General features: G+C 37.9%; 1 protein-coding gene across 1 annotated transcript in view; it reads right to left on the bottom strand.

Moving 5' to 3' along the window:
- The window catches only part of CNTNAP2 (contactin associated protein 2), a 1037874-nt gene that overhangs the window by 93965 nt on the left and 924913 nt on the right, over positions 1-18996 (bottom strand). Inside the window, exon 17 of the mRNA XM_032104142.1 lies at positions 302-520. Within this exon, the coding sequence (XP_031960033.1) occupies positions 302-520 (219 nt within the window). The remainder of the gene's footprint in view (positions 1-301; positions 521-18996) is intronic.

Raw genomic sequence — 18996 nt, 5'->3', positions numbered from 1 at the left:
GCAGTCTTCTGGAGGCACTTTCAGCCAGGAGATGCAGATGGAGAAAGACAAAAAAGGACAAGTTTCTAACACACAGTATTTTTCTCTTAGTTGATCTTTGTATTTCTGTAATTATGGACATGTTTGTCTTTTCTTTTTCTTTTTTCTTTTTTTCTCTTTTTCTTTTTTTCCCCTGCTTTGCTGTCATGCAAGTGCTCGAGGAGCACAGATTCCCACCTTCACTAACTGCTGCTGGCAACACATGAGTCAAAGAATGTTCAGCACGGGAGAGCAAAACCCGGCTGCCCCCTCTGCACCTTACCAACATAGAGCTGGCTGTACAATTCCAGCCGTGTGTGTCCTTCTGTTGGAGCTTTCCGGACCTCCAGGGGTAACTGGTCCACCTGCAGGCTGGCCTGCTTGACGTTCCTTTCGGCATTGACCCGGTGCCACTGGTCGTCGTTGAGCGGGTTGGGAGATCTCACCACGATTTCCACCGGCCCGTTTCCGACATCAAATGAAAAGGAGACCTCTGTAGCAGCTGAAATAGTGAGCAAAAGGTGTCCGCAGTTTGCAGTCTTATACTGTAAACATATTCACGCTTCCTAAAGAGTAAGGGTCGTATCAAATAGAAATATGCATTGCTAAGTCATCTTTCTGAATTTATAAGCACGTTCAGCTCCTTCTAACTTGAGTAGGAGTTAGACTTTTAGAAGACAATATCAGCAAACTCTCAACCAATTCCATTAATCTTTGAACTCTGCAGCTTTCCAGTTTATATATATTTTTTTCAGGGAATAAGCATCTTGATAAAAAATGGTGGAGAAGTCTAAATTTTTTTTTATTTTGAAGGGCAATTAATTCTTGCAATGAACTAATAATACTGTGGTTAAGATCCATGTGACACTTTATGGCTGAAAAAGAAATAGATCTATAGTAAGCCCTACAGTGCTCAGTTTATAGTGTATGATTTAAAACATGTTTAGAATTTTACAAATGTCCATTAAGCCCTACTAGACACTCTTTCAGGTCATCCTTGGCAAATATATAATTGATAATTATTATTGAATATTGAGTGTGATTAACAATATATAAATTACTTTTAAATAAAGTAATATAATTATGACTTTCCTATTGATATTTAGTTTATCTATCTTTAGGCTGCAAATTGTATTCTGGTGGCAAAACATCAGATGAAAGGGTTAACAGAGAATGGATTATCAGTTACAGCATTCACAAATGAGGATACCAGACAGAAGTAAAGACAACCAAGGGTTTCATTTAATTTGTTTTTTTTTTTACACACAAAATAAAAAAGCCTTTTAATTCCTCTGAAAACTCTCGGGTGCCAATTGTGGTCTACATATTCCAGTACAGCTGCGGTTTCTGGTTTGGTTGAACTGAGAAAGCTCTATTATAAACCCTTATTCCACAAGGCTATTAAATTGTGGTAAAAGCACAACTCCATGTTCATTATGACTAACAATGGTGATAAATAATGGGAAATATTTTTGTATATGGCCTAATGGATTTTCACAAGGTTATATCAGACTGACTTGACAGCATTTTTAAAGTAGAGAAATAAATTTTTTTACAGAAAATGTTCTGTCAATCCAAATTTATTATATAATTGATTTTTTTTTTTTCAAAATTGGCTACTTCTAATAGAAAAAAATGAAAAAGCTGTTGTTCTTTCTGTTCTCTGCTGAATAAAAGAATTTAATTTCTTGAATGAACTGCCTTTTATAAGCCATGGATTAAGTCTGTTTGGCCTTTTGCACTTTACAAGGCGCAAAATCTGTATAAGACAAAGCTTGCTGTTATAGAAATAAAGATGTTTAGTTTTAATGTTTTTATGTTTTCTAACTTCAGTGGTTCTGCCACTAAACCCAGGCAAAGGAAAACCTCTCTAGTACTTAAATTGTATGTTGTGTTCAAGTCTATTTTCAAGGGTGTATGTATAATTCTCCTCTAATTTTGCTTTGAAGAACCGCCTCAGATCTCTTCATTGTCAGGCTTGAATTACTTCCCAAAAGCTGTCTGTTTACAAGACTGTAAAATAAGGACCTCTTAGCAGACTTTTTCTCTTATTCTGAGGCAGCTGATGACACTGTCAATATTGCTACTGTGTACCTTGACTATTCATTCAGAATTTTTGAAAACCTCCACAAGAATGTTTCTTTGTTTGCAAGCTCTTGGTCTTCTGGATAGAAGTACCTCTAATTTCTTTAAAGGAAAGTTGTTCTTCTAAAAGGGAAAGTGAAGAAAATCGGCAAATAGAGATATTTCAAGTAGAAGCTCTGTGCCTGAGCAGTCTAACTTTGTGCATGGTTTTAAACTAGAATTTGTGTCACAGCCTAAAAGACATGTAATTAAATTTGTACTTTTGGAGAAAATCACTCCCTTTGAAATGAGTACAAGTTGTATAAATTAATATTATGTTTTTATGTTTAATCTTACAGTCAGGGAAGGAATAGCCTTCCAACAAAATCTCATAACAGGCCATTTCAGTGCATGTACCGACTGACATGCTGAAAGTTAGACAAGATAACACAGCATCTATGGACTGTCCTGATCCTTCCTTAACCAGCCTAAAAACATGATTCTCATACCAAAGGTGAATGAAACGTATTTGCTACTGATGGATTTAAAAAACCATGAAATATGTCAATGAAAAAACTTCGCAGATGGGCAGAGGCTGCAAACAGGATGTCTCACATGTAAGTTATGTTGCTGGTTCTGACTCTTCATTCCTACTTCCATTTTCACTCTATGGAACAAGTACTTTCCAACCAGGGACATTTCTAGGTAAGATGGCAGGTCTTTACAGATATGGATGAATATCTGACCACAGGCATTTTAGTCAGAAAATGAAGACAAATTTCACGCCCTCAAAAATGAGACAGGTGACCTGATGACAACTGACAGGCAGAAGTCTGATGTACTCAACATTCTTTTTGTCTCAGTTTTTACTGGCAATTGCTCTTCCCACATCTCTTGTATCTTGAATTTCAAGGCTGGGGAATGAAAAGTTCAAGGTCAGGTTGGACAGGACTTTGAGCACACTGTGCTGCCCCCACTCCTTCTTTTTCCTCTATGCCAGCTTTACTGCTGAGCAAGTTGTTGTCCTCTTGGTCAATGATCAACTGTCCTGGCTGTGTCCCTTTCCTATGTCTTTGCTACCCTCAGTCTCCTGACTGGGACAGAGAAAAAGCTTTGGCGCTGTGCAAGCACTGCTCAACAATAGCCAAAACACTGGTGTGGTATCAATGCTATTCTAGGCACAAATCCAAAAAACACCACCGTATGGGATGCTGAGGAGAAAACTAACTCCATCCCAACCAGAGCCAATACAACATCCAATGTGTTCAGAAGGTCAGTGTAACTTCTTATATAGAAGACTGGCAATTATTTAGCTTTTTTCCCTTAGTATGTTATACTTTTAAGTCTCTGTGTACACATACAATCCTTGCATGATATAATCCCTTTGACTCAAATACATCTTTGATTGATGTGACAGTGGTATTATTCTGTCAAACATTTGAATAGGATGATTAAAAAAATATCTAACGTACATGTGCATATGTGAGTATTTATTCACAATGACTGACTGAGCCAGCACAGGACTTTTTTCAAAAAGGTGTAGGAAATGAGCCACAAAAAAATGACCAGAGATTTTTAATGGTCACTTTTTAGGTAATGAAATAACTTTTCTTAATAATAATTTTATTTTTCAGTCTACCAAATACCATAAAACCCAAGCCAGTTTTTCTAAGGATCAGACTTCGAACAAATGCCTGAAATTGCCTAATTATTAAAAAAAAAAAAAAAAAAAAAAAAAAAAAAAAAATTAATGTGACTTTTAATTTATTCAGTTGGTACAAGGTTTTGAGATGAAAATTTTGTAAAACTGAACAAGGGTGAATTCTTTATGTGCTCCTGCTACATAAATTCACTCGATACACTGAGGCTTGTGGCTTAGTTTTACCCTTTCTATGCCTTGTACAATTACATAGAATTAAATCTGAACACGTTTCTTTCATCATTTCAATTTTCTGCGGTCTCATGATGTTGTCAGCCATCTGTTCAGAACACAGAAGAGCATCTTTGGCAAACAAAATGCCCTTCTCACTCTTTTTTCTGTGTTTTTTTTTTAGCTCTAGTGAGATCTCACCTTTTCCTCATTTTAAATCTATGAGGCATTTGCCCATAAAAATGAAGGGATACAACTGAGCCACTGTGCAGGAAGACCTGGATAGGCTGGAAGAGTGGGCTAACAAGAACCTGTGAAGTTCAACAAAGATAGATATAAGAAGGTCCACAAAGATGATCAAAGTACTGGGAAGCCTATAGGAGGAAAGGCAGGGAAAACTGTGTTTGTTTAGCTTTGAGAAAGAAGGCTTGGGGGAGTCCTCATCACCATTGTTCTGGTATTTAAAGGGTGGCTACAAAGAAGATGGAGCCATCCTTTTTATAGGAAGTGACATGGAAAAGATGAAGGGTCATGGGTACAAGTTACTCTTGGGGACAGACAAGAGGAAAAGTTTTCACAATGAGAATTATCAGCTACTGGGATATTCTCTCCAGGGAAGTGGTAGGTTCCTCTACACTGGACACTTTTAAGATTCAGCTGGACAGGGTGCTAGGACATCTTGTCTAGACTGTGCTTTTGTTAAGAAAGGTTGTACCAAATGATCCTTGAGGGCCCTTCTAACTTGGTATTCTATGATTCTGTGATTCAATGATTCTGCGACTGCATTGTCTGTAGGATTCCATGTTTCTTTGGCCCTTTCAAGGCTTTCTGGTAGATAAGCTTTAGCTAAACACAAGTTCTGAGCATCAGCTGCAGGGGAAGCAGCAAACACTTCTATGTCCTTTGCTATGCAGAAGGTCAGGTTAAACAAGCTGAGAGACATTTCTGGCATTCAAGATCTGTGACCAGCTAGATCACCCATTTTCCTTGAACTCTTTGTGTTTCAAGTATCTTTTTTCTCCCCTGTTTTCTGGTTTGATCTTTGTTGATGAATTTCAGGCTAGGATCTCTAGTTATCATGAGGCTGCCAGCAAAGAAAGAGGTGTTAACAGATGGGTGGGTACTCACAAGATGCTAAGCAGCACGTGGATGTTCTCAAGACACATAAACTGTGAAAAAAAAGTAAGAGGGATTACAACCCTCCCCCCAACCACCTCTCTAAGGTATGCCCATCTCTCTGTTTCTCTCCTTCTCCCCCATTATACTTTCTTTGAAACACATAGTTTCATGTCCTCCCTCGTACTTTGTTTCTCTTACCTCCCCTAATGTATTTTTATACTCTTCAAATGGGACTGACTGATGTTTTAGTTGACTTACATCAAAGGAAGGAGTATCTAACTTCTTTAGAATCCTTCTGAAATCCCATTCTTAGAACATAAATGCCATCTTACATCTGGAATCAGAGTTCACTCACTTGGCTGTAAAATAGGTTACAACAATAACCTATAAACTGTAAACTGAATCTGCCAGACAGATATTTGTTCTGAGAAAACAACAGCTTGAAAATACTATATTTCTGTAAGGGCAACATCTGCCAAACTTCTTGGACAGTTTGTAAATACACCTCTGACAAAGGGCTCGCTGTCTGAACCTGTAAACAGAATTCAGTGAAATACTTGAAAATGAAAGAAAACTTAATCAAAAGAGAGATATGATAGATATTTCTAGAGCTAGTGGTCTATATATCTTTATATGAATTCTATCACCATGGTCAAGATCAGGCCTGACATATGTAGTTATTGGAATCCTTCCCACTGCCTGTAATAGACTCTGGATAGAAAAGAAGCCATTCTAGGATTTGAAAGTAACTATCTTGTCCACCTTTCCCACTTAGATATCTGAGTTTAAAGATAGTTTTACAAAGTCATCTCTAAACTACCTTCCCTGGTGCCCTCATTTGCACAGGGCTGAGAGAGGCCATGCCAATGCTGACATGGAAACAGCATTGGTAGGTTGTTCCTGGCTGCAGAAAATAGGTGGAAAGGGGTACAGATGCTATGCTGAAGTGCCGTATTGGAATAGAGGATCTGCTTTAAGGAGGCCACTTCTCAAAGGACGTGACTTAAAGCTACAAAAGCAACATAACAGAGAAATTGTTGATCCAGGTTGCCTGACTGCAATACAGGAATTACTGTGTAGCTTGGCTGTCTGTTAATAATCAGGTAGTTGTCAAAAATCATGACTGTATTTACAATAATTGGACTAAGCATCTGGATGGTTTCATCATTTATCTAATTCCCAAATGAAAAGTCCATTTGAACTAATGAGCAGAAGCTTCATTCATTTGACCAAATGACAGTGCACATCCATGCCCAAGACTTCAGTGATCCCTGAGCTAAGTGCCAAATGAACCAGCTCTGGAAGCTGCACAGCTGCATCAGCATGATGCTGTGCCAACAGTAATTAGTTCTAATGAGAGACTATACTGCCCCTAGGATCAAACCCAGCATAGCTGAGTGCTGATTTATGTGGATGTGCTATATCTTAGAAATAGCTCAGGTATCTCTCTAACACAGGGACTCATTGTACAGACTAGACACATTCTACATTTGCCTGTGGGTTACAAGTAAAATAAAGAAAAATCATGAAAATTTACACTCTTTTGAATCTTATGCAGTCATTCATGTAAGTGTTGAGAAGGAAAAATGGATGAGTAAAGCTATTGCTTTGGTTTAACAATTTTTAAGACCCACTTCTCACAGTAAATCCATCCACAAGATAAAATACAAGCGAGGCTCAATGTGTCTCTGAAACTTAGAACAAGCTGATATTCTGTAGAGAATGACCAATCCATCTGGGTCTGATGCAAACACAGCGGAAACAAGGACAGGAAACCTGGGAAGAGTACAGACATGAAATACAGCTGCGTAGGGAGGGGTGAGGAAGGCCAAGGTGAAACTGAACCTCACCCTGGCAAGGGATGCAAAGACTAACAGGAAGGGCTTCCACAGGTCTGTAAATCAGAAAAGGAAGGTCAAAGAAGGTGCACCCATCCCCGATGAACACTGGTGGAAGCCTGGTAACAATGGATGAGAAGGCTGAGGTACTCAACATCTATTTTGCTTAAGTCTTCAATGACAACCTTTCTTCCCACACCTCTTGAGTGGATGGACAGCAGGATGTGGACTGGGGGAGAAAAGCGCTTCCCACTGTAAGCAGAGATCAGGTTCATGACCATCTGAGGAACCTGAATGTGCATAAGTCTATGGGACCCAACGAGATGTTCTCCCAGAGTCCTGAGAGAATTGGCTGATGATTAGTCAGGCACAATTTTCTCTTGGTGAAGCTGTGTTGGCTGTCTCTAATCACCTCCCTGTCATGCATATGCCTTGACATAGCTTCCAGGAGGATCTGTTCTGTGATCTTACCAGGCAGAGAGTTAAGGCTGACCAGTAGCTTCCCGGGTTCTCTTTACCTTTTTCCAGTAATTGGGGACTTTGCCTGAGTGTCATGATATTTAAAATATCACAGAGCACAGTTTGGCAACTACAGTAGCAAATTCTCTTTTGGGATGGGATGCATCTTGTCAATCCCATGGCTCTACGTTTGTTCAGGTTCCTCAGGTGATCTTGAAGCTGAGTTGGGTTGCAACGAGAGCAACTTTTTCCCCCAGTCCCCACCCAGATGTTCAGGATCTGAGATGTGTGGGAGGAGAAATTACCATATGTATTGGTAAAATAATACTTCCCTGCAAAAAAAAGGAAGCACACTGACTCTTATTGGCATTACCATTCTGATGATATAACTGTAAAGTTAGTTTTAAATCTTAGTGATTCCAGACATTCTGTAACAGAATTACTGATTTCTCTCAGTGTAATTCTTGCTGCCTGGAGGAAATATTTTAAAACACATTTTACCTTCAGTCATAGGAAGTCTAGAAACATGTATAGAAAGGAGAAAGGAAATTAACTTCTAAATGAAAGGTAAAGGAATGAAAACATGTATAGATGAATGGCTTTAACCATTAAAGGTTTGGAAGAAATTATAACACAATATTTAGAAGTGATACAAATAGTAATCCAAGTGTGCTTTTTCCCCAAAGACTAAAGAAACTAATTTATGGCGAATAGAATTTATTCAATTCCTGTGCAATTTCATTAGGAATACATAACTCTTCAGAATGTCTGAAGTTTCTTATGACCTTTTCAGTTTGTTTTTATCTTGAAATTTTCAAAGCATCCTGCACACAAAAAAAATCGTATCAGAATGAAAAATAAGGGAAAAGGCTTTGTTGAATTCAGGAAAGAGCACCCCCTAAAGCGTCTATCCTCATATTTTTGATCCTCATTTTCTCCACCATTTGGTCTGCAGCCTGAAGGCACTTGATTCAGTCTCTGCTGTGTGCAGTATCTACATCTGGCAGCTGTAAACTTGCAGTGACGTTTCTTTGAGAATGGACAGGGAATTAGATCTACTGAGAAATGTTGACCTGATTCAGCAAGAGCTGTTGTTTTCTTATGCATATGACTATGTTGTTACATTGTAAGACAAGATTGCACACAAATAAATTGTTCTGCTGTATATTTAAAAGCGGTGAAATTTAATGCATTATTGTCCTTCTTCCATCATGATAGTTTAATATCTTCTTTTTGCAAGATTTACTACTGGACCAGTAATTTCAACAACTGGACAGACAATAAGTCTAAATTCTAGTTTCAGTTTACAGGAGCAAAGCATCTTTGGATTAATGGGAATTAAACATGTTAAAATAATTCTTTCATCATTTCATTTTATGACTGTTCAAACATATTTTCCTATATCTGTCTGTCTGGCTCAATGACTTGCTGTTCTTTTGTTCTTTCATTGCCTGTGTTGGAATAGACTCTCTCTACTGTAATAACCTTTGCCTACTGTATCCATGCTGAGCCTTGAAATTCATTATCCTCACCTGAGGTTTTAATCTTAAATATTCAATATATACCAGTTGACTCAGAAGTACTGTACTACACTGCACCCAGGCTACCTGAAACTGCCCAAAAACTCTCCAGGTGCAAGGTATTAAAAAAAAAATGGTCCTGGCTTCTCTCCGTTGTAGACAGACAGCAGTTCCCATTCTACTGGCACACAAGCACTTATACAACTTGCAATATTTGGAAACGCATAGCTTTACTGGAGCTCATTATGAAGGGAAACCAGAACTCAGTACAGTACCTTTCTCATAATGAGTAAATATCTGTGTAAGGACAAAGATAAGGAGGGATTTGATTTTGGTAATAATTAAGTTATTTTATCTCACTTTCAAATAATCTCGACTGCCAATGAACCAATCAAACACAAATACCAGTCTTCCTACACAGTAGATTTGATTGCTTTGGGGGACAAAAAAAATTGCATTAAATGAAAGTATCAAATTTTCTCATGAAAGCTCATGGAAAGGCCAAATATGCCCTAAGAAGATAATTATTTATTATCACTATTTACTAATTACTTCAGTTATGCTAATTGCACTGCAGCTGTCTTGTAGATAAGTACTTGGAAGAAACTCCCTTACTTTTATGGTTGTATTTTAGTTGATGCAGCAATTTTCAGCCATGGGCAGTAAGAACAAAAAAATACTGCATAACTGGGGAACCAAACCAAAGATGTGTGAAAGAACTTGTTTAAAGTCAAACATTAAATGGTTAGAGCAGGACTTGAAAAAATACCCACTTGCTTTAATTTTAAGGCAATAAATGCAATTTCAGATCAGTGTTACCTCTCATCCAGCCAGCTCTCTTACAATAACTACTTAGCTGCCTGGAAAGAAGGAAGGAACAGGAACAGTGACTCATTGAAGGTCTGTTGATTCATCTCATGAGAGTTACTAATGCTTAAAAAAAATACAGCAGCAATATCTCCTGGTCTATTTTGTGACAGATGATTCACACAAAGGGAACCGTAGTCAGTGCACTGAGTGGAAAAGGGGAGGAGATGTGTGTTCTCCTGTCTGTAGTGGGTTATAATATACTTCATTATATCCTTTTAACTGCAGCACTTTACCATGAAACTGAATTGGTCCTATGCACCAGAAGGCAGCACAACAAGGGGGAAGCAGAGACATCAGAGCAGAGCTCTCCCATGCAGCATATAAAGGGTTTTGTGTAACTGGTAGTTATTTTTGTTGGATGAAAGGCAATATAAAAGCAGGTGGTAATGTTTATGACATCAGATTTTGTCTGAGCATGGTAAAGCATCAGAGAGGTTTTTGGAGAGGAAAGAGTGGCTTATTTTACTGTGAAAAATAGCTATGAGTTTAGCACAGTTCTGAAGCTGCTGAGCAATGTGTCTAAGTGCTTACAAATAGACACAACGATATCAACAGCCCTCTTGAATATGTCACATTTGAATGTAATAAAAATCAGTCAAAATTGTAAATTGTGCATCATTATAAAAGTGGTAAGAGCCTGGTGCAGGTTTGAAAACTAGAGATCCAGACTGTCACTCTTCTGTGATGTGCTTTTATGAAAGCACATTCCCTGAGTCCTTTTCTTCTTCTTCTGTGGTGCTTTCCTTATTCTGTAATTTGTTTATTAGCTGTAGGTTCTGCTGTGGACTGTGGCAAAGACTTGTAAAGGTGTTTAGGTGCCTGTGTGGCAGCTACTGAAAAACTTTTGCATCAGAGCAGGGGCTCATGATGATATGAATTTATTGATTTTTCTGCCTGGCTGTGTAAGGTTTTTCATTTGTAGTGCCTCTTTTATAAGCAATTTTTCATGGCTATTTATTTCTCTGTGGCTGTCCAGGGTCACCATCAGGGTAAGGACTTTGTTGCACTATGCACTTTACTACCACAATAAAACAGGGCCATCCAAAAATATGACTCAATTTTAGTTTTAGTGTAGTAATTCTGTATATGAGAAGGGTGTGTGTGAGGGGGGAGGGTGGATGGACCCAGCTAACTGTGTCCCAGCTGACTCAAACTTTTATCAAAAGTTTGAGTCAAAGATTTTCTGCTCTGGAATATATCCTTGTAATAATTTATAGTTGCCAAAATCCAGGGTAGATTTCCCAAGATGGGAGAAGATATCTTTGGTATTGTTTGCTTTTTATCCTGCAGCAGGAAAATGTATCTACTAAAAATGCAAACCAGAAGTATCATGAAGTTGTACAAAAATATGTTCTCAGAATTCATGGTAATTAGAGGTAGAAAACTTGATGCAGTATGTGAACGAAGGACCTCCTGCTTTAGCCACCTTTTGTGAACAATTCTGCATGAGTATGCATGAGTCTCAGGAAATGTAAAGCCAACAGGAGACCTGTTGCTGTTTCCTGCTGTAGCAGTGGAAAACATAAAAGGGCGAGTGAGAGGATTTATGTATTTATAAAGCATTTGTTTCTAAGATTTCATACTAGTAGAGAGCTGTTTGCAGTGATTTGAGACAAAAAGCTCTATTTCAAAAACAAAGTCAAGACATTTAGATAAAGAGGATGTAAAAAGTCTAAATTATGCAAGATAGTGTTATGGCAGCCTTGTGATAGTAACTGCGTTCATGCTCTTAAAAAATAGATTACAGTTTTATTAACTTTTAAACAAAATTTTACATGAAGTTTTTCTTTCCTTTTACAACATAAGAAATTATATGTGTGCAAAGTTTCTAAACAAAAAGTTGTGAGCAGAAATATTCATTTTTCTTGTCCTCAGAACAACTGTAGTTAGGCAAGATAGAAAGAAAGAGCCCAAACTTAACATGATTTGAAAATGAATTAATTTCCATCATGATTTAAACTGATTTTTTTTAAACTACCATTTGAACCATAATGAAATTCTGCAAAGTGTTAGGAAAATCTGTGGCCAAAACTCTATATGAATATTTAGCATCCACCTACAAACACCTAGGGAGAAAATAATTATATTTACTTGAATCAGTCTGTTGACATAATTCGAATTAATCATCTGCATAAATATTTTAAGCACCATGGATACAATTTTATTTTTATTAAAAACACCTCCACTTTCATTAAATCTAATCGTCTAGTCACAGAAAATCTTTTTCTACCTTAAAACTGAATTGCCTTGGTAAAACCAATAAAGACTAATTTAGAATTTCAATTGACTGAACAATTGCCAGCACTTTATCTAAGAAGTTCAACTTAAAGAAAAAAAGTAGTTTTCAGAGTACCAAGATTCTGTTTATTCACTAACAAGAATGATTCTCAAAAGTATCTAAATAATTTAGGACCAGAGGACCCATTGGATTCAGGCCACATAGCCTCGGGAAACAATGAAGCTTGGTTGGACCCTTTCAGATTTCCTCACGCACGGCATTTCAATTTATGGCATGATGTTGATGTTTTGGATTAAAGAGAAACGTGACAGTGACAAAAGACAGTCAGGTCGTCGTGTGTGTCCTCCCCCTCCCCTCCTTTCTGATGGGCAAAGAGGTTTGTCCTGAGAACACCAGGTGGAAATTGCAGGAGGAACTGTCTGGATGCTCTCATAATCTATATATTCTTGAGATGGGGAAGCTGAGATATTTGTGTTTGGCTTTGGTACACATCAGCCTGCATAAGGGTATAAAATGATGAGAGTTTTTTGGTGACATTTTAGTTCAAACTGCATGAAATTACAAAGAATATGTAAACTAATGGAATTACCATAACTTTAGTGACCTAGTGACCAGATTTTACCCTGCAGTCGATCAAGATAAGACTGCAAGTAAAATCAGCAAGTGAAATAGACATCATTAGACTAATAGACATCAACAGACTAATGTGAGGCAGAACACAAACAATATGAAAGCATATAATGGATTTACCAAAGTCAACACAATGGATATCCTTCTTTGATCAAAAAGACCCTCTGGTTTTTGGAAGAAGAGAATTGTTACAGATTTAGCATATTTGATTTTCTTCCAAAAAGAGCAGACATGGAAAACAGAATTGCAGAGATTGTTGATGAGATGGATGAAGTATTGGTCATCAGAAAATTAGAGGACCTCTAATTTGGTTTGGGTCAAGTAACATTTAGTATTATGATGAATACCTTTGCACAAGAAGTCAGTATACGTCTATTTTTTTTTTTTGCCAGTAACACAAAGTTGGAGAGGTCAGAAAATAATACATAACAAACAGTATCCCAGTATAATCAGGCAAAAATTCCTAGGACAAGTGGGCAGCGTAAGAATTAATGTCATTGTAGAGGGCACTGGTAAACCATTATCAGAATTAATGTGGATAGTTTTGATTACCTGTGTTTAAGAAAGAAGAATTCTAGGTGCAGTGAGTAGGCAGAACCTTATTAGCATAACCAGAGAACAGAACAAGAGGAATATCTTATGAGAAGAGATTATGTGAGTTTGTCTTGCTTAATATAGCAATTAAAAGCTGAGAGAAGATATGATTGCACCATAAATATACAAGGGGAGAGTAAATACTAGGAGGTGAAAACAATTAGTTCAGCCAAAGAACAATACTGAAACAAGAATGCATGGCTATAAAGAAAAGATGCAAATCGAACTGTTAAGAATTAGAAGACATCTGAAAAACAGAGATGTGAGTCTGAAACAGTTGTCCAGCTGGCAAAGATTCAAACTATTTTCAGTGGAGAGTTGCATAAATTTAGGGAGCTAGACACAAGTTATGCATTGTGGTTGTCTGAGACTGTGAGGATCTAAATTCAAGGACCCAGGAGGTTTGTTTCTGTCATATGCCTATAACATCTGGCAATTTTGTGTAGCATAGTAGATGTTTACTTTCTGCAGAAAAATGATTAGCACACATGAAGAAGGTAACAAAGCCTCTGCAGTGTCAGCATGTAACAGGAAGTAGACTAGAAATAAGGACAAAGACCTGAGATGAACTACTGGGTGGTAGTGCCAGCAACGGTTTGCCATGTGCTCCATGTTTTTAGTGCAAAAGCAAAGTCAGCTATGCTCTTTGAATGCCAACCAGTTCCCACCTTGAACTTCGTGCGAGCTGTAACTGATTTATAAGACACTGCACATAAAATGACTTTTAAAGTGGCATTTATGGCAATGAGAGAGGTGTCCAATCACCCTTGAAAGGAGAGGGGTAATGCTGAGGGGATGCACTGTGTAGTGAAAGGTCATGAATGGCATACTGACATTGAAGGAGACCAAAGTAAAGCAACCTGTAACTATAATCTGACGGAGTCCAAGCCAGTTACAGAAGAGTTACTGATGGCGTTCATTTCCCCACAGCCCTGTGCCTAAGATTTTCTACTGGTCAGTTTGAGCCCGTTCCCCAGCTGGAATGTTTATTTGCTGCCTTTGGCTTGCTCTCACACGTGACAGGCTGGGCACCCATCCCCATCTGCTAATTTGGAACTGAGGTGGAAAATTTGGGACAGAGGTGGAACTGGTCTTCTCAGATGAGTCATCAATTGCTGTGTTGAATATCAGGCATTTCTTCATCACCTGCCTCATCTGAAACAGAATCTTGTCTTTCAAAGAATGGTGCTTGCAGTTCTTCAGACCAGGTTTTCTTTTTGTTTGTTTGAAGCCTTCATATTGTCCTGGAGTAGGAAGAGAATTTGCAAGCACTGCTGTAAAAACCTTTGGGTCATAAATTTCCCTGAAGAAATGGAATGTTTTTCCATTTAATTTAATAACTTCTTGTGGGCCTCTGAGATGAAGAGATTCCTCAGTGTCCTATGCATTCTTTGACATATGGCTAATGCTACATGCTTTCCTACATGAAAAGCTTTTTACAGAAAAGTGACCTTCTTCTAGGAAAACAAAATAACAACTCAATTAAAAAGAAAAATGAAGGCCACACCAGTTTCCCTACTGAGGTGAAAAACCAAGCAGTGGAAAACGTAAGCTGCATTTACTTTAACATGTGGGACTTTGAGCATCATGTGGAAAACTCATTCATATGGTAGAATTGCATTTTAGGATGCCTCTGGAGAAAGACGTGATGGAATTATTAAAATTTGTAAGAAAATATATAAATCAGTTGTGTTAGAGCATTCAGTATGGAGGAATGAATGCTGTCTGGGCAGAAGCAAGCAGCCATGGGAATCATGGTCCCTAGTCTGTCACTGTTTCTTGTCTGATTCTAGAGGAGTTACTTATGTCTCAACCAACTAGTGTAGAAACAGCTGAGCACCAGAAGCAGCACGGGACTTTCCACATGCAAGTGTCAGGTGTTAGAGTGCTGTGAGTATCCTCTGTCCACAGAGCAAGTATGCCCATCCTGAAGCCATGCCAGTGCTCTCATTAGCAAGCTACTCCATACGATCCCTTTCACAGCTGCCAAGTTCAGTGATCACTCCTTGGGGAGACTTTTAGGGCACTTTTAGGGGTTATCAGCCAAGTAACATCCCTGAATGCAGTGGTTATAAATGTTCCTAGCATTTTACAAAAAATAATAAGAAAGATCTTTCCTCTCTTACATGTTAATGCCAGGATCAAACACAAGCTGACCTTTATCTCTAAGCCTCATTTTTTTTTTTTCTGTTGCTAAAGTGACTTGCTATTTACTTACTTCAGAACAGTAACAGTGAGACACAATTCATTAGGGTCTGTGACTTGCTTGGAGGTGCTGGGTGAGAGGAGCTACAGAAGTGAGCAGAATGTCTTTTTCATTAGAATTATTTGACAGTGTCATTGAGAGAGTTTTCTGGAAACAGTGATGATACATGCTTCTTCCCAAATTACCACAAATATGCCCCTTCAAAATTTGCTTTCAGGAATACATCTTTTCCAAAACTTGTGATATCTCTCAAACAGAAAATTCAAATGTGATCTATTTGACAAACATCTCAGGTATGAAGTAGCTTCATTTTCATAGCCATAACTCTAAAGTCCTCAAGTCCATATTTCATAGATGTACAAAACCATGTAGGAAAGCTCTAAAAGAGAAAGCATCCTCTCTTTCTCACTCTAAAAACCAGTTTTAATTTTAAAAACATCTGGAAATTTTGACCAGATATGAATGGTTTCTGGAAGCCCTGCCTTACAGAAAAATTAATACCTTATTCAACTACCACCTTTCTAAGCAATCCTAGCCATTGTCAGCTGACTAGCCAGCTATGAAAATAGATTTACTGGTGCATGTAAAAATTGAGGCTTCAGGTAATTCTACATCTCTGTCAGCTGCTCCATGAATGGTGACAAGTACAAGCCTGCCAGAGGAGTTGCTTGATAAATGGAATAGCTAATGACTTCAGGCACATTCATAGTAGCATTTTATCCCTGTTTTTTTCTTGACAGACTTCCTTGTCAGCTGTTTGGAAAAGCTGTTTCTGAAATCAGAGAAACACGGTCTTCCCTTCCTTCCTGTATCTCCCCTCTCCTCAGAGATGGCAATCTGGGGCTTTGCTGAAGGCACATGAAGTTACTCTTCAAAATACTGCAAATGTCACCTCTCTTTCATATGAATCCGGAGAGTTAGAAAATCTGGGCAATTAGACCCCAAGACAATATAAGACTTAATAATTATTAGACTCAAAGACAGCATGCCAGTAAAATAATTTAATGAGTGTTCCTAGTAACAACTTTTGTGTTCAGAATAAAACATGCAAACTCCTTTCTAAAGACTTGAAGCTAAGAATTTTAATAGACTGAATGATTTGCTTCCCTAATGCGCTCACCAAGTGCAGCAAGCTGATTAAAACACTGGATACTGTAGAACCTTTCAGTTCCTGGTCTCTAGAGCTAAGCTTATACATCATTAACCATATGTTATAGGTACACACAGGTATTTTACACATAAGAGAAAAAGGATATAGAATTTGTACTTGCAGGACACTGATTTTAGCATTTTTCTTTTGGAACGGTAAAAAGCAAAGAAATCAAGAAGAGGCTTTGTAGGAAGTCATCCTTCTCCAACGAGAACTGTACGTGTATGAGAAGGCAATGAAAAGACAAAAGCAATCCACTGGATGAAGCACAATAGCTTTCAATAAATATGCGGTGATGGTCATTGTGTAAAAAACCTTAAATACAAAATAGCTGTTCTATTAGAGAATGTGATGGGCTAGCTAAAAAGCAGCTTGCCATAGGAAAGCTTCTTCAGTTTGGAGATAATTCTGTAATTACCTTACTGACTTAAATTTATGTTCCTATTAAGAAACGAATTCACATATTAATTTTACAGGACTTCTGTAAAGGGGAAACAGACTTTTAAGAAGCAGCAGGGTCAACTGTAGAGCCATGTAAGGTACCTCTGAAATCCTGAAACTTAACTTTTCATTTAAATGAATTCCAGAAAACTGTAAGTGCAGACTAGAACAAAACACCCCTAAAAAATATGTAAAACAAACATTCATTAATAAATGTGTAATTCAGAAGAGACGGTGAGTTTCCCTTTGTTACTAAACCCACAGTGTTCAAAGCTTTTTCAGCTGTGACCTATAGAACACTTAAGTCACAGAAAGGCCTTCTCCCGGGGCTCTGAAAATTCCAAGCAATAGTTTTCAGAGAGAACGGCTCGAGTGAATGCAGTGATATTGAATGATCTGCTTTGTACTTTTTAGCAAATACAGTCTGCATAGTTCTTACATTGTTCTACGTCTTTTCTTCCGGATGATATTTCAACTTCTTCCATCAAGAATTTATAATCTAAAGTTTAGATTCAGGGACATGAGGCAGAGGTTGAATTTATGCATATGCCAGGTCGCAGAAAAGTCAGCGGATCTCAAGCATAGGTTTAAAATTAAAGTCCTGTTTAATGGTACTCTGAGAACACTGCCACTTTCTTGAACTCGTACATCTATTCAGAGAGCCACTGCAGCGTGATTATTATTTCCCATGAACCAAGTTAAAAATAACTTTTTTGCTGTCAAGTCACCTTTATACACTGATATTGTCACTTTTTAGCTAAGTGAACAACAGCATGGTTGGTCTGATTGCAGTGGCTGAGAACACCTTCCATAAAGTAGAAGAGCAAGAAGCTCTGAAGATGCCCACCTCAGCTGACTGTAAGTACTACTTAAGTTCAAAGGGAAATTAGAAGTAGCTGCCACTTTACTATTAAAAGGCTTTGCCCCTTGGTAAAGCAAGTAAGACTATTCCCTCTGACTCAATAGGAGCTATTTTGATTTGCACGAATTGCAGATTAGAGAAATTGGATTAAGCAACATGAACTATATTTGTTGTAGAAAGAAAGAAAAAAAGGCACCCAAATGGAACTTGGCATTTTATTTTCCTGGAGGGAAAAATTTAAATGTATTTTAAAGGAGCCTCTTGATGGTTCCTAAATTTCTACATTCTGATTTTTGTGTTTAAACTTTGGAAAGAGTTGAAAATGGCTGTTTGTTTAAAAATTAGATGTCTGTACGTCTAATCTGCATAAAAAATAGATTACTTAGGGTCCATAAGCCAATTGCTTCACTTTCAACATTAATGACTCACTGACTTTTGTGCATCAACATTTAGAGCTGGGTCCTTGGCATCCATGAGTAGCTGCTGCAGCAAAAGGAAGCCCACATGCTTTTCCCAGTGCCCCAGAGCTGGAGAGCAGGGAGGCTGTAATGTGTTGCTAGAGGCTGTAATAACAGCCACACATCTCACAGAGGGCCTCTCGCTGCTCCCGTTCATGGCAGGGTCAAGGGAGAACAAAGGAGGCATAAAACATGTTTCCCACTAATTCAACTGCTTCAATTCCACTAAGCAGAATTCAGGTGCGGCTGAGGATTTCAGCACCTTCTTTGGAAAGTTTGCCCCTGGGCCATTAAAAATGGTTTAAATAATAAAATTGACTTGCCTCTTGGTATCATTATACCCTCTTTCTCAGATCAGCGATTTTATTAACGGATAATGCTGATAAAGATTTATTTTTATGAGATTTTTTATGGCTTTTAAATATCATATGCAAGTTTTCAGCTCTTTGGCTCCTTGCAGTGCTGATTAGGATGGTCTCTTTTTTTTCTTTCTTCCCCCTGTTTCCAAAGCAACCATGAAGTAAAATAGAAAAACACACAGAGCTGAAGACATAAATTTTTAAGAAATAATTCTGACATGCAATTTTGAAACCCCTTTTCAGGTCAGTGTCATTTTTGTAATTGATGTTACCAGTTCTATTTTTCTTTGTATTTTCCC

This window comes from Corvus moneduloides, chromosome 1, assembly GCF_009650955.1.
Source record: "Corvus moneduloides isolate bCorMon1 chromosome 1, bCorMon1.pri, whole genome shotgun sequence".
NCBI lineage: Eukaryota > Metazoa > Chordata > Aves > Passeriformes > Corvidae > Corvus > Corvus moneduloides.
This window is presented reverse-complemented; position numbering and strand designations above follow the sequence as displayed.